The following is a 16,489-nucleotide window of genomic DNA, read 5'->3' as shown; positions in this document are numbered from 1 at the left end:
ATGTCATCCACTTTTGCAAAAGGTTACAAATGTTGATATATATACATGCACACAATTAGTATAAAAAATATATATTAAGTACCACTGTTAGAATTTTTAAGATGGTAGAAAGTAAGCTTTTTTTAGAACAGAGATTGGATGTTCTCTCCTTGTACATTCAGATCACTAAATACAAATTCACTGTAATCTGAGTTGTATTCTGATTAAATCCTGATACCTATTTGAAGCAATCAGATTACGAAGAACGCATGAATATAGGGTATGCGTATGCAATGTCAATACTGCTGTATAACCCCATTACCAAAAGACCAGATCTAGATGAGCCTGGATTGAACTTTTATTGATGCTTTTTCACAAAGGCAGCAGAAATTGAATTGATGGTGCTATTAGGTTGTCAATGCCAGTGTCTCCCTTTCTTCCCAGATAAGTATACATGAACCATCACCCAGTCATTTTAACCTCTTGGGAGCAACAGACCTATGGAGGTTCAAGGTGATGATCTAGACGAGGTGTGTCTAACGGCAACAGATGGTTTGTAGAAGTCCAGAACTGGCAGACTCTTGTTTGATTGATTGTTATGTGGTTATTTCCACCTACAGGTTTGTGCTGATGAGCTGTTTTCCTTGTCTATTTGCTTGTTTGTGTTTAAACACAGCTGCATCTGATGCTTTAGTCTTTAATTGGAGTCGTCTTGGGAGAATAAGCATGGTTAAGAGGATGTGGCACTCGGGGTGGGACTTGGAGAGAGACAGAGACTGTAGGTGGCAACTGACAGTGGGGAAGGAGATTGCATATGTATCTGAGGTTCAACAAAAAGACAAGAGACTCTTAAACTGTGCCCATATGTACACCCTGGCTCTGGACCCTATTTCACTCTGTAGTGACCGTGCTTGCCCCTAAGACAGTGTTCATCTAACTGTGAGTCTGCACTTAGTATAGTGGGTTGCGTTGCAAATGGCCTAAACAAAATCTTACGCACAACTATTGGGTTCTTTTTAGTGGATAACCAGTAATGGTTAGAGATGGATGAGGGTTTGCTTTATCCCCAAAGCCTTGCTACCTGGTTATAATAGAAACAAGCTCTCAGACTAAAAGCTGCAATACAGACAGATATTTATTGAACACACTTTTATTAGCAAATAATCTGCAAATAGTTTGTTCAGACTCTCTGTAAGCTTGATGAAGTCACAGTTCCCTGTCATTTTGGGTGAAGCTAGCACACCTGGCATGGAAGGTTCATTAGGGCAGATTTGGCAAGATTCTAGAAGCAAGATGTGTTTCTCTCACAGTCAGCATCAGGCAGCTAGAACTCTGTGACCCAAAGACTAGACATGGGACAGTTTGGGGACCAAGTCTTAGGCTCCCAGCCCCAAGGGCATAGGGACAGGACTTGCTAGGTTCTTAAAATTCTCTGGTTCCATGCAAGGCTGGAGAATGTCTCCAAAATGTTTTAGCCAATACATATATTTTGAATATGACTAATTTAACCAGATGAGAACCCATTTCTAACCTCCATTAATGCTAATCAACAAGTAATTAATTTCACTCAAATTAATATAAATTACACTAATTAGCAAAATGCAGGGTGAAGGAGTAGTGGACAGTGAACAGAGGTAGCTGAAGAGTTTGTGGTGGCCACGCCTTTCTGATTAAATGCTAGCTTTGGAGCATAAATATTGATTAAAGCACCTGACTAAACCTAGGGTGGAGCTCAGGGGTGGGAAAACTTTTTCTGTAAAGAGGCAGAGAGGAAATATTTTAGGCTTTGCAGACCATAAGGCAAAATCTAGGCTGCCCCTGACGAAGGGATATGACCTTGGAAGAGGCTGCTCCTTTAAGGCAAAGGCAATTTCTGGGAAGGACTCAGCTGTGAGCTGTCCTCAGTCAACATTCCTGGCAGCTGGGAAATGGGTGCCTTGGTCCCAATGGTGGGGAATCTGGGCAGCACACCACAGCATCCACTACAGGAATACAGCATGTATTCCTGTTCCAAACTGAAGGCATGGAGAGAAAAGAAACTCACAGTCAATTGGATGCCTTTATGTGGGCAGTGTGGTGGAAAATGGTCTATCTGTGTAATACTTTCTATCTTTCAATTATATATTCATATACATTATCTCTCCATTACCTCACTCAAGTCTCACAAGATCCCCCTCGAGATATGCAGAGCCATGTTGGCAGGGAAACCGAGATGGAAGAAACGGTGACTCACTTGTGGCCATGCAGGTGCTTAGGACTTAATCAGGGAACATCACTGAGGTCTCCCAAAGTCTCTTCAGAACATCACTCTCTAAACCCAGCATTTGTTTTCAGTTTTGATATGCTCTGCTTGATGGAAACCGAGATGGAAGAAACGGTGACTCACTTGTGGCCATGCAGGTGCTTAGGACTTAATCAGGGAACATCACTGAGGTCTCCCAAAGTCTCTTCAGAACATCACTCTCTAAACCCAGCATTTGTTTTCAGTTTTGATATGCTCTGCTTGATTTTCACAGAATACTCATTTATTTTGGAATAGGATTAAATAAAATTTTAGCCACATTAATTGTAAAGTTACAATTAGAGAGACGGGAGAAATAGAAAACAGTTGAGAATATTGGGCTGAGAAAGGCATACATGTTGGGATCAACATTTTGCTGTGAAAATCTATTGTGGGATAATCAAAAGTATATATATTTAAGCTGTGTAATTAAGTTCACTATAATGCAAATTTGTCTGTTGAGTATTTGCTAAAAATGTGGGATTTTCAGCTTTTCTCAGAACAATTTTTGTTTGCAGTCTAGGAAACGACATTTAAAATAAAATAATCAGTGGTGGGTGAATTTATGGCGTCTCTAATGTCTTTTGATCTTTATTAAATTTCATAAATGAATATATATACTTACATCAATAGAAAAAAACTTATAAAAATAAACTGTGCTCTTGCTTCCAAAAGTCAAACAGAATGTCTTTTTAAAAATTTTGATAGAAAGAGGAAATATTGAATGATAAAAAATTAGAAAGTATTTGTAACTTTTGAGGGAAAATATTCTTTGGTACATTAAAGATTGTATTGAGAACTAACCTACATAATAATATTTGGTAATTGGTAAAAGAAAGAGAAAAATTGTTTTTCCTCATGACAAAGGGAACAAAATTCACACTTGAAGTTTCCTTTTCTCCATACCCATCAAGGTCTAGTTTCTTCCTCTTAATTATTTGTGATTTTGATTTTTACCTCTTCTCAGTGGGAGACATTAAATAGAAAGTATGATTCTGTCTTTGCATCTTAAATTGGCTGTATGTAATTTGTTTCCACGTTTGTCCTAAATTGAAATGTAGCATTTTAGGAGGAGGGAGAATCCAATACATTTTTTTCTTTATGATGAATATAAGTTTTCTATTAAATTCTCGAAATAGATCTGTGGAGTATAATACTGCAATATTTTGGCGCTTCGCAACCAAACGAATAGTTTCTTTGGATTTTTGAAGCCTGCCCATCTTATTTACATTTTCCTTAAAGCTTTTCTGATTGCCTGTTTCCTAGTTGGTTTGTGTGTACATAAAAATATGCTGGACCTAGGTCAAGCTTAGTTTGGAGCGGCACGGGTATTTCCATCATGTGGCTGCCACTGGACACGGATGCCTTGCGCAGTTAATAATCTCACTATCTTTAGTTTCTCTGACTATAAAATGAGACTGATTATACTTAAAAAAATTCTGTTGGTTAAATTACTGAAGGCCTTTAGCTGAATTATATCTTTGTTCGTCTGGTATTATTTTTCACAACCTAGTAAAAGCCCAAGTTGAATTCTCTCCTTCATATATATAGTGCCCTAAATATCTGTATAGTGCCCTATATTTGCTCTTCAAATGAAGGTTTGACAACAGAAAAACACGGGGACATCTTTATTTTAAAATTACATTAAAGGATATTAGGAATTAGTATATGAAGAGAGTATATACAGTTAGTGTATACTAAGCTATATATAACTGTATATGAATAAACTGTAAGGAATATTAACGAGGTAAAGGAATGTGAGAAGCACTGATCAGTTGTGGACATCTTGAAGCCTTCTAGCCTATTATTCCAGAATTGTTAAAAACTACAGCTGAGATTTACATTAGCTCATTTACATTAGCTGTAATCTAAGTAGGTACATTCTAAAATGAGTTTTAAGAAGCACTAGATCTATTAGATAATATAATCAAGATTATAAGGAAATGGCCATCCATGGACAGATAATTTGGGGAAATGCTAGGTTAAGCAGAGTTGATCAGTTTCTTTCCTGGTAGAGTTTTCTGCTGCCTTTTCCAGGTAGGTTTGATTACAAAACTCTTTTATTGTAGAATATCTTTTGGGACAAGTGTTCTATGGAATGCACTTTGGGAAATACTGTTTTATTCCAACTTTTTCATATTCCAGATGAGGAAACTGAGACTGAAAGTGGTTAAGTGATTTCTAAGTTGGTGTAGAGAGTGAACCTGAATGCCAGCCTGGGTACTTAACACTGTCTGATGTCATGTCTACTACACCACATTGCCCCATAGATTTCACCCCAGAGGAGTCAGACAGAGAAGTGTTTTGTTCCTAGAGTCTGAAGGGAAGAAGATACTACACACAGCATGCTCTGGGAATCAGTTATCCGGGGTTTAACACCCTTCACAGTCCGTAATTCAAGTTCCGGGAAACCCCCTGGGTTACTAAGTCTATGAGCCTGGGTTTTTCACCCAGTGCCCACTGTGCAGTATAAAAAGATGCTGATCTTTGGAGCTGAATCTACTTGGGTTCAAAATACAGCTTCACCACTTATTAGCTGTGTGGCTTTGTGACAAGTCACTTAGTCTCTCTGAATCTCAGTTCTTTATCCCTAAAATGGGGCTAATACCTTGCATGGTTTGGGTGATATTAAATACATCTGAAGTGCCTATCTGGTAAAGACATTCAATAAATGGCACGTATTTTTATTCTTTAACAATACCTGAAAGAGATTTAAATAATCACTGTGTAGTTCTGGTGTTGATTACGGTCTTTTCATTGCAGGACATGGTGAAAATTTTTGTTGAGATTTTGCTCATGGAAATTATCTCTCTTGCGTCTTTTCTCCTTGTGTGGCTCTTGGGTCTCTGATGACCCTCTGAGTGTCCTATAGTGGCACATGCCACATTCTATTCTTGCACATAGTAGTGTTGTATATTGTACCAGTCACTTTCTTCTATCATGACTGATGAATGAATTACAGAGAAGTACCAACTTCTTCTATGGTAGTTTTGACATTTTCAGATTTTTAAGTAAGAGTCTTCATCAACTCTATTTTTTGCCTGCACTAGCTATTTCTGTTCCTATTTGCTGCTGCAGAGATCCTTGTACATGTTGAAGTTGCAGCTGTCTTACATTCCTGCAAGCATCTATGTAGATGCATGTTGGAAAATCCTTTCTTCATGTTGGCAGAAAGGATTTTACAGGCTGCCATTGCTTTTGGCAGGGAGAGAATGACTTCCAAGCTGAGTGCTGCTTGAAAGAGGCACTCCCCCATCACTTATAAGACTGTACTCAGTGGTTACTGCTTGTGACACATTTTCAAATGGACCCCCCAGTGGTTGCAGCTGTGATTAAAAGCTGTCTGCTCTCTGCCTCACTGGGAGTTTGCTGTTTAACCATGTCATGCACATATATATGTGAGCTACAGCTGCATCATGGAAAATATAAAGTGTTTTGTAAGATAAAAAAATCAAATGAGTGCTTGAATGACAAAATCCTGAATTTTCTAAGCTCAAGTCGCTGAGAGGCACTAGTTGGGAACCTCGCCATGTACGATGTACATGAAAGTAATTTAAAGAAGCGCTAATGGTCAGTGAATACACACCATCTGCCAGCACATGGTTTGCACACAGCACCCAGACTGAGCATCCTACAGATCTAAGTGCACTTGAACTTGGCAGCTGCATTCCAGCTCCTCTGTGTGATTCAGGATTCAGTTTGACCATCCACAAAGAAAGCGAGAACAGAACATTCTTTTTTTAAGACCTCCCAGATAGTCACTGCTACATTGGTAACCAAGTTTGTTTTATCATGAGGGTGGTGAATGCCATTCTAAATATAAGTTTACCATTAACACTACCTCAAATGAGCAGTGTGGCCACAGAGGCTGGATGTCTCAAAGTCACAAGTCACACCCCTTCCTTTAGATTGGAGAGAATGAGTATTCAACCTTTTATAGGGTGAAAAGAATGTACTAGATTTAAACCTGGGCTCTTTACTTCACCTGAGTATATTTACCAGAGCCATCTTCCCTCCCACAGCAGTGTTCCCTCTACTACCCCACCCGCTCCACTAACTGAATCAGAAGAATCCAACATGTATTCTTTCTTAAATACATAGGAAAGAAATTTGGGAATTTAATAATTTAGTGTCTTCTTTCCCCTCTGCCTGTCCCCCTCCACTTCCTTCCCCCATTTTCAAGAGCTCCACATCCCAGCAACCAAACATAGTAAAGGAAATGCTAATCTATCACCAGCAAATTTAGGCTGACAATACTGTGAATTGAGCACATTGATTACATTGATTATATTTCAAATATTTACAATATGGTGAGACAAGCCTAATTTATTTTCTAAAGAGTTCAAGGTAGGCATCACCGTTTCCAAGGGGGAAACGATGGAGAACTGTTTGTGGTTGCTATCTGCAGTCATCTGATGCTGACAGAGAGTAGTATTTTATTTAGTAATTAACAGTGTAAAGGGGAGAGGAGCTGTCATGTTGGTTCTTAAGCTGGAGAATGTGATGAAAGATGATATCTGCGATCTCATCCTTTCCACTTGTTTAGGATTGTCAGGATGAGAAATGTCAGCATTATGAAAGCTCGACTCTGCTCTTGATATGATAAAACCCTTCAAAAGCCAGTCTTTCTCTCTCCCTCGTCCCCCTCCTTTCTCGCTCTCTCTCTGCACTTGCTTTTTTATTTATCCTGTTTTGTTAGATGGCAGAAATATAATTCTTTTCTTTCTTCCTATTATAAGCCACGATTTTTGTTTTATTATATGTTTCACAACCCCTAATGCCCCACTGAAAATTACCTTGTTAAATGACAGTGTTTCAAAGCCATGAATCCTTTCCACCATTCCCTCAGAGGTTTGAAACAGTCAACAGACTGTAAAGAATAAATAATAAAAAAGTATTGATTATTTTGATGACTGTGAGATTCAATTAAGTATTAATTTTGCCCTCCAGTGGACCTATCAAGGTATTCAAAAGGGAGGATTCGGCTCAGCTAAATGCGTGCTGAGTGCTTCAGCCTTAAATAGGGAGAAAATGTGTTTACCTACAGTATTTGAAGAAGAAGTGCATTGATGCACAGAGTCCAATATTTAAGTGCTGGGCAAATTAAGCCCTGGTGACAGTGACATTGTTTTCAGTGGTATGAGTATTGACTAAAGAAGTGCATTTGATGACAGCTTAAACTATTTGTATTGATTAACATTTTCATAGATTATCATGTGTCATATCAAATTCACTTTTCAGGCATGAATACATTAAAAAAAATCAGCACAGGCACACCGCAACCAATGCAATGATGGGATAGGGGAGCACGCCGCCCCACCTGCTCCTGCGCTGGTCACCTGTTTCCTGCTCAGGAACCATTTAGGCATGAACTTGGCAATAAATAGCTCCCAGAGAACGCAAAGAGGGCACTTCTTGCTTTCCTTTTCCTTCCTCATCCGATATTTGCGCCAATACCATATTATGCGTCTTAGTTTGCAAATGGAATAAAAGGCTACATTGGAAAATATTTCTGATCCTAAAATGCCCTCCTAGTGAGCTGAAGATAAAGCAGATTTTAATTATTAGGGGGTCAAGTTTGCCTTTCTGGAGGTGATTTTTGTTTTCTTTTTCTTTAATGCTCTGGGCGTATGATGCTCTAGGTATCCGAATTATTGAACACAGTTTGTAAGTATTTTTCCAATTCCTTTAAAAATTTTTAAATCAATTTTCACATATTTTGTTGTGTGTTGTTTGCTTTAAAATGTTCGTTTGATTTGGGGTCAGCTTCAGTCCCCAATCTGGGACCAGTCAAGTCAACTCCTAAGGGTGCTTATAGAATTTACATAAGAAATCTCTTTTATTCCGTTGAAAGCGTTGTGAGGACTCTTTTCTCCCTGTCTCTTTTCTCTGCTCTCCGGATAGGGTTTAATTGCTTCTCCCCCAGGGAGAGGGCTTCTTAAAATAGCCCGTGGTTCCTCCATAGGGTGCACCTTCCTTTTCAGTATGTTGTCGAAGTACAAACCCAGCACTTCCTTTTTTCTTACTGCATTAAACACGGAACAAGGTGTAAAAACATTCGCACAAAAGCACATCCCACAATTAAAGCTGTGTTGGTTAGGTTGCTTTCAAAGAAGTTTTTTTTTTTTCCCCCCTCAGAAGCCTCCTGAATCTCTCACATGCTAGTTGAGCTTTAATAGGGTGGGGAGTAATGGAGAACTCCTCGGATCTGTAATAGCTCTTCACTTGACTGCAGCCAGCAATAACAGCGGGAGCAGCCAGAGATAAGAGAGAGAGGAGAGAGGGAGAGTGTGTGTGTGGAAGAGAGAGAGAGAAGAGAAGGGAGGAGGAGAGAGAGGACACGCACACTAAAGCTGCCACTTTTTTTTCCTCCCTTTCACTCTTTTCCCCATCCTAGGATCCAATGATAGCTGGACAAGTCAGTAAGCCCTTGCTGTCAGTGCGGAGTGAAATGAATGCGGAGTTGAGAGGTGAGGACCAGGCTGCTACTTCAGACAGCGAGCTGAATGAGCCCCTGCTTGCTCCTGTGGAATCAAATGACAGCGAGGACACTCCCAGCAAGCTCTTCGGTAAGTCTGTCTAGGTATTTCATTTCAGTCCTACCATGTTGTCCGGAAGAGCAATCCACCCCCTCTCCTTTTTGCCTGTTGTTCATTCAATTTTCTTGTAAGTACTAAAGAGGAGCTTCGCATCTTGGAGGGGCTGAGCCACCGAGGCTGATTCCAGCTGGCGAGGAGAATGTCCTCCAAACTTTTCCCAACAAGGAACTTCCTCATTGCCCGTTTTGACTTGTCACATATTGCCAGAGTGTCCAGGCTAGACATTATTTGAAAAAAGAAGAAGGTAGTAATAATCAGGAAATCAGTGCCATTGTGAGAATTGGTTAACATTTATTGAATAAATATCGACTCGGTTTCGGGTTGCTTCGCAGCCTTTTGTTAAGGGGAAGGAGAGTAAAGAGTTATTATCTGCAGTCAAGAGACAGGAGAGAGGAACTGAAAAATATCAATACGAGTCATTCTATGCCAGGTAAACAAAGGTGGCTATGGGAATTGCTCCGAGAAGTAACATTTTGTAACCACAATTAGAAGGAATAGCTCTTCCTTTGAAAGGGTGATAAGGGAAGAAAATAGGTCCTTGGCATCCCTCTCCACCCCTCTCCCCATTAACAGATGTTTATAGCCTCATCCTAAATGTGGAGGCAGCCCAGGACCTTTTAGGAATCATTGTTTCATAAACAAAACAAGAACAAGCAAAGTGCCACTCCAGCACAGACATCTGTCGTTCAAACAGATGACACTCTGTAAGCCAACTCAAGCAACTGTGATCTCTAATCAGAAAAGGGAGCGAGCTGTTGAGGTGCGTGACTGAGTGATGGATGGCAATAGATGTTTCTGCCTGAGAAGCACTTTATGGGACAGAGTGACATTAGGTTTTCAAAACAATTGCTCCTGAAACACTTGCTTTTAATTATTTTCAAGTGTTTATCTACTTACAATGCTAAATATATATATATATGAAATACATACTAACTAACCATATATTTTTATACCTGGTATCAGACAGAGAACTGCTTGGTCTCAGGTTAAAAACAGTCGTGTGCCCGAACTTCAAAGAAAAACAACACCATTATGTAGACTGCTTTGTTAAGAAAGTCATTAATTTAGTGAAAAAAAATAAGCTTTATTATTTTTTAACCTGCAGAAAGAAAGCAGCTGTGATAGTTTGCTTACTGCAGGCCAGCTTCGACAGAGGAGCTTTTCTCTGATTTGAAATGCTCACTCAATCAAACTTTAGAGGGATATTGCAAAGAAACTTCCTGTTTCAAATTTTCTATTGGTAAAATACTATTTTATACTTAAGAGTAAAATAGGTTGCAGTTTCAAGAAATTTTATCATATTACCATTTCTTTGAAAAGTAGCAATTCCACCTCTGACATAAATTTTCCATACTTAGGCATTAAGGTTTCAACATTTTCACTCTAAAGAAATATTTTATTGTGGTCTAAGTTTTTATCTGTGTAGGAAGAGTTATGTTCTAAAACACTCATTTCATTTCAGGGGGTTAGTGAGAGAAGTCAGATAAAATTATAAATTATAGGAAGGCAAAAAGCCACGCTCCAGCTTCTCTGATGTTAAGTATACTAATACTAAGGACTTACTTTTAAAAAGTAATCAATTGTGAATTCAACATAACTACAGATAATGCATTACTTGTTCCTAAACTTTGCATGCATCTTTAAAAAGTAAATGAATTTTGTAAACTTAGACTTATACCCCCAACTTTTTTTTTCAAGTAAACCAATGAAGGGGTAATTAATTTGGCTTCTCAACATTTACTTAGATTTTCCAACACTGAAAATTGTTATAGATTTGTTATGTCACCTCTTACAGATTTGCATGTGTAGAGAAACAAGTTTCAAAAAATCTAAGAGGGTCAAGGAAATTTGAATTAAAAGTTCACTGAAAAAAATATCTTAATGGAATCTTTATGGGGTAAACTAAGGAATTATAGTTTAGTTTAGAAATCATAGCAGGTTTGGGAAGGTCCTCATCTTCTCTTTGGAATTCTCAACTTCTGAATTTGTGCGGGAGAATTCGGCACAATCTACACCTTATATCTAATTGTCCTTATGTTTTCACCTAATCTTATGTTGTCTCTAGAGTGCTTTCCCAACACAATGTGAATATTTCCCAGTTTCCAATTAGGTAAAGAAGAAATCAGTAGATGAATAGTTTTGAAACTTTGAGAATAAAAACTGGAGACAGTGTGAGACAGAAAATAGATTCACCTTGGAAGGAAAGCATGCTCATGGTCTCTAAGGTTTCCTTAGCCATGGGGTCGATTATGCTTTCACGCTGTAAGATTACTGGAACTTAGCTTTAGTAATTCTAGTTTATGTAACTGACTAAAACTTTCTAGAATAATTCTCTTCCAGAATTTTTAGCAACTTTGGCAACACTTAATGGGTGATAATTTAATGGATCATTATTTTATTTGACATGAATATGTTCAAGTTTTTTGTTTTTATATGTAGTTCTGATTATACTCTTCACTTGATAATGAGGAATTACATTTTTCCTGAATAACTGGGAACATCTGGGTTTATCTCTAAACAATGATTTCCTAATATCAAACCATCATTTTTATAGCATATACATTGTGTTATTGAAAACCGTGCTTCTATAATGAGAGGAGCAGACTAAGACAAATCATTGCATCTTGATATGTTTACTTTCATGGAGAGACATTAGCCAACAACAGGAGACAAGAGGAGCTCCATTTTTTATTGTACCTGAAATTTCAGTATAAATGGATTTCTTTGGAGCTTATTCCCCCTTCTGTGCCTTGTTCAAATTAGCAGTCCAGAGGACAAGTCTGTTTCTCTCACAGTATGGCACCTTCAGCCCAAAACTGCAGGACAAAGGCTAATTCTGATGCCCTCTATGGATAAACAAAGGAAATTCCAGGAACCCTTGGGCCTTTTATGCTTCTCCTTAAATTGCACCTCTGCACTTAACAGCATCCAAAGGGAAGCATACTGTGCGGAATGTTTCAGTGCTCCGAGCAGCTCAGAACACCAGGAGGAGAAACCAGAAGCCATATGCCAGCCTAAGTAGAAAGTTCAGAAAAGGGCCCTTGTGTTTTATAAAGTAATTACATCAGAGGTAACGTTTTGCTTAACTTGAACATCCGTGGAAACTAAAGTACACTTAGGAGAGATGAATCCACATTTCATTGAGAAACATGTGGTGAGGTAGTGCTCTGTGATATCATTAAGTGGTGCATTATTTATTCTTGTAAAGCCCGTAGAATAACTATCTTCTTTTTCAGTTTATGACTGTTTTATGCTAAGCTCTGAGCCGTGGGAAACAGTATGGAGGAGAACAGACTTGCGTGTTGGGGGGCGTCATCAGGGAGTCTGGCTCTGTGTCTCACTGCGTTTCAGCTGCGTGATCAAATGAGCTAGGCCACACAGGGCCAGTCATTTAATCTGTGACTAGTGATGTACATATTCGAAACCATTCTCAAAACTGGCCTTTGGCAAACAGTCTCAAAGGGAAGAGGTTGCTGTGTTTCTCTTGTGACACTTATAGCCCTCGTGTCAATGTGGTGCTTCGTTTTTAGTTATGCCCATCAAGAATTCAGTGTGCCACATTCAGTCAAGGTGGATGCTAAAATTCAAATGGTAGCATCAACAACTTGGTCAGGAAAATGGCCACAGAAAGGATAAAAGTAATATATACCCCTAGAAAAATATCTGTACTCAAGTTTCCCTATGTAGTCTCAGCCGAAGAAGTGAGACCGCATAAAATATGCCCTAAATATTTTATCCTAGATATATTTGAAATTTGTGAGATGATTTATTAACAGTTTTCCTCCTGGGAATATTTTTATTATTTCAAGTTAAACCTCATTGAGCTGAGATGTAAACAAAAAAACCGTTTATAAACATTGTATCTGAAATAAAAACTGGTGGTTGGTTTTCTCTTATGATATTGTGTTTTTCTAGGTTAAAAGAAATTGCATGCAATGATACTTTTAAGAGTGAGTATTTTCAATGTCATTTATCTGTGAACTATTGGAAAAGAGTTGAAAGTTGGAACAGCGATTCTTCTTTGCTAGAAAATGTATTATCTATAGGGTTTTTCTTTTCCTTTCTTTTCTGTTATCTTTCTCATAGAAACATGCATTATGAGATTTTTTTTTTTTAATTGCCATCCAGTTTGACTTGATTAGAATTTATGGCAGTGGAGTCATTTTCAATGACAAAAGGATAAAAGACTAAATTGTCTGTCACCCCTTGAGACAGTGGTCTCTGCAGGTCAGCGTGGAGGTCATTGGTAGGGCATTATGGGGACTGCACTTGGTGGGGACGCTGCCTCTTGCCTGTGCAAAAGTGGAGGTCTTCATAGTGTCATTACTGTCTTTATTACTTTATTTAAACATCTCTCTCAAGGTTTCAATGCCTTGGATATTTATAATATTCTGATAAAATATGCTGGGGCCAGTAATCAACACATAGGAGTTGAGCCCACAGGGAATTTACCTGGGAGGTGATGAGGAAAATTCCCTGGAGAAATAAATTTATTTAAAATGTGCATCATGCTTCTATATTGTTAAAAGTTTTGATATTATATCAATTGAAAATTCATGCTATCTTTCCCTGAAGAAAGTGTGTTTTGCTAGGGAAATATTAAAACAGCATATTTTTAAATCAACTAAATAATTTGAATAATAGATTCTGTGCAAAAACAGTTATTTAAAAGAAACCAGTAGATGCCTGTATTTGTGTAAGTAAATGGGATTGTGATAAGGTATTTGTCAAAAATCAATTATGGTTTAATAGTCAAACAAGCCCTTGTCGTGCTTCTCTCTGACGACTGAGGGGGAAATGCACATTTACATACATTTCTTAACATTTAAGAAAATCTAATGCTCCGAAGTATTTATTTAAAATGTCCAGTGACAGGCTGTGTGTGTTTAGACAAATTTAGTTTAGTGGCTTTTTTCCCCCAGAAAACCATTGTAATACTACGTTGATAAATAAATTCACTTTAAATGGCATTAATGTATCAGCTTTGAAATACAGATCAGTCCATATGAAAAGACACTGATGTTCAAACTTTTCAGCACATTCGTTTGTTGAGCTGTGCTCGTTTCTAAGTGGCACTTTAAGGGAGAACAGTGCACAATAGGTGACATAAGATTCAGTAGGGACTTTCTTAGTGCCTTCCTTTTCTGTCTCTCTGCCATGCCTGGGGTACTCAGGTCAGACCTCTGTTTAAAGAAGAAAGTTCAGTATTGTAAAGTCTAAGGATGCTACTATATGGTTACACATTAGCAAATCAAAATGCTGATATGGTTTTACATTTTTTCTTTTATTTTGATTGCTACAATTCTTATATTTTGTTAGCATTGTTAAATTGTCCTTTAAACAACTGGAAAGAAGATAAAGTATTAGAAATTACATTGATCTTCACCATCACCCCTTTAAATGATTCCATTTTAGTCTTTTTAACGTCTTGCACGTTTCTGACTTAAAGGTTCTGTGGCATTACAGTGTTTTTGCACAGCCTAGTTTGTGTCATAATTAATAAATAGAGGTGCATTCCAGATTCAAGCTTCCAAGGCTCAGCCCTTAAGTAGACTGCCTTCTTTCTCAATTACCTGATTTAATTATAGCATGAGCATTATTCTTTTCAAGAATTGACCAAATAAAATTTTCTCCCACTTCAAAAATGAGACTTAAGTGACTATTTCAAGTGGACCTTGCTTGTTATTAGGCAGTAAACAGATAATTTGTGAGAGCACTGGTACTTTCTTTGATTGGCGACCTTGCTGGTTTATGTTGGGGGATTAATAATACATCAGACATTCACACATTAAAAAGAGAGTAGATGTGAAAGAGGCATGGTGGAGGGTGCCTTTCCGCTATTGGGCTGCCCCTGATTATTCTGGCCTTCCCTGGGAATGGGACTGTCCGAGGAATAGTCACTTTGCCCAAATATGCACCTGGCTCCAGTTAACGTTTCTTGATTTTCTTATGCTAAAGAAAAAGAAGCCAAGTGTTTATACCAAACTGGCACCCTGTCAGGGGGCAATCTGTGTAAAGTTTCCTGCTGTCAGGTTAATAAATTTTTAAAAAATATCCAAAGGCAGAGGTAGCTAGAGAAAACTCATAGTAACAGTTGCCATTCTCCAGTGGATGGGTTTCTCTTTAATATCCAATGTGGCTCTGGAATTTTCTTGTTTGTTGTCATCCCAGGTTCTATACTTCGCTGGTATTTGTCTTCAGTTTTCCTTTTATGAATGCCATTTCAGTCTTACTTTTTAAATATTTACCCTTTTAAATTTCAAATGTCTTTTCTTTTAGAGGGAAATAAGTGAGCACAATTTGTCTCGATCTCGTATTTTATGGTTGAATATTTCACTTATGCTATGAGCCTGAATGAGGTTCCAAATCTGTCAACATTGGACTTTTCTTTGGGAGCACCTTCAAGTAATATTTATATGAAAATCCATTCGTAAAGGAATGTTTGGGCTTTGGCAATATGGGGGCTTCTGATGACATCTATTTATTAAACATGTTGACTTGACTCAATCTTTTAAATGTAAACTCCCACCTTCTGATTCTCAAAGTCAGATTTCATAAAAATATGAATTGAGGGTGGACTAGTTTGGTGACATCTCTTACTCTATGTTGTGACACTATTGTGAGCTATCAAAAATGGAGTAAGCCTTTTCAGTGTGAACACAGAGGTCAGAAAGAATAACGCTGAATCTTTTTTAGTTCAAGAAAGTTTGTCATTCTCAGAGAAATGGAAATTATCTTTGTTTCATAAGTATTCAAAGATCATTTTTAAAAACCACCTAATCAAGATGCATAGCTCCTAATGTTTCTTTTTAATAGTTAGCTGCTCCTTTTTTTTTAATCCTAGTACATTATTTGAATGTCTATATTTTAGTTGAGAATTTAAAAGAAAATCCAGGCTCAAATTTCTCTTATAGTCTTTCCTTTGAAAGTGCTTTTCAGAGCCTCTATGTGGCCAGAATATACTGTTTTTTATTTTAATTAAAAATTAGCCACCTGGAACAACATAACTAATACAGTCTAAGTCACTTTTAGTAGAGGACTGCAATAGCATCAAAACTATTTGAAAATATGAGGAAAAAATGATCAGATTACAATTAGCGAAACTAAATAATATCATTACACATAAACTAAATGCTTAAGGTTTGCTGTCCTGAAGACCATTTGAAAATGGGATTCTAAATGAAATCCGCATTCATCAAGATGGTTAAAAATGTTCTTAGTAAATAACTAAAATAAAACCTGTTAATTTAGCCCGAGAAAGAGGTAGAATATTAAGGTATTTTTAGGACAATTAAAATGTACCAAAGAGAGCCAACATGAAATGATTTAACAATTTAATGCATGTGTTTGTCCTGCCATATATTGTTGCTGGCATTAGTAGTTTTCGTAGTATTTCATCTTTTTCCGTAAAATAATCAGTGTTTTCTGAATTGATATACTTTCCAAATATCTTGTATTACTTTAATTTCATCCTATTAGTGAGGAAAAACCCCCAGTTGTGAGAAAAGTTTGTGAAAGCCAAGAAACCCATATTTAAAGACTAACATTAACACAGTGTTTTAAAATAACGATGCACATCTTCCATTTTCTTATCGCTTCCATACTTTATTTTTGTTTCCCTGTATTTTGT

General features: G+C 37.6%; 1 protein-coding gene across 1 annotated transcript in view; it reads left to right on the top strand.

The window, feature by feature from the left end:
- Positions 1 to 16,489, top strand: part of POU6F2 (POU class 6 homeobox 2) — a 463,057-nt gene that overhangs the window by 89,226 nt on the left and 357,342 nt on the right. Inside the window, exon 2 of the mRNA XM_058570674.1 lies at positions 8,658 to 8,829. Coding sequence (XP_058426657.1) covers positions 8,658 to 8,829 — 172 coding nt within the window. The remainder of the gene's footprint in view (positions 1 to 8,657; positions 8,830 to 16,489) is intronic.

The sequence above is a fragment of the Diceros bicornis genome, chromosome 3 (genome assembly GCF_020826845.1).
Source record: "Diceros bicornis minor isolate mBicDic1 chromosome 3, mDicBic1.mat.cur, whole genome shotgun sequence".
In the NCBI taxonomy this organism is placed as follows: Eukaryota; Metazoa; Chordata; class Mammalia; order Perissodactyla; family Rhinocerotidae; genus Diceros; species Diceros bicornis.
The sequence above is the reverse complement of the archived record's forward strand: the minus strand, read 5'-3'. Positions and strand labels throughout refer to the sequence as shown.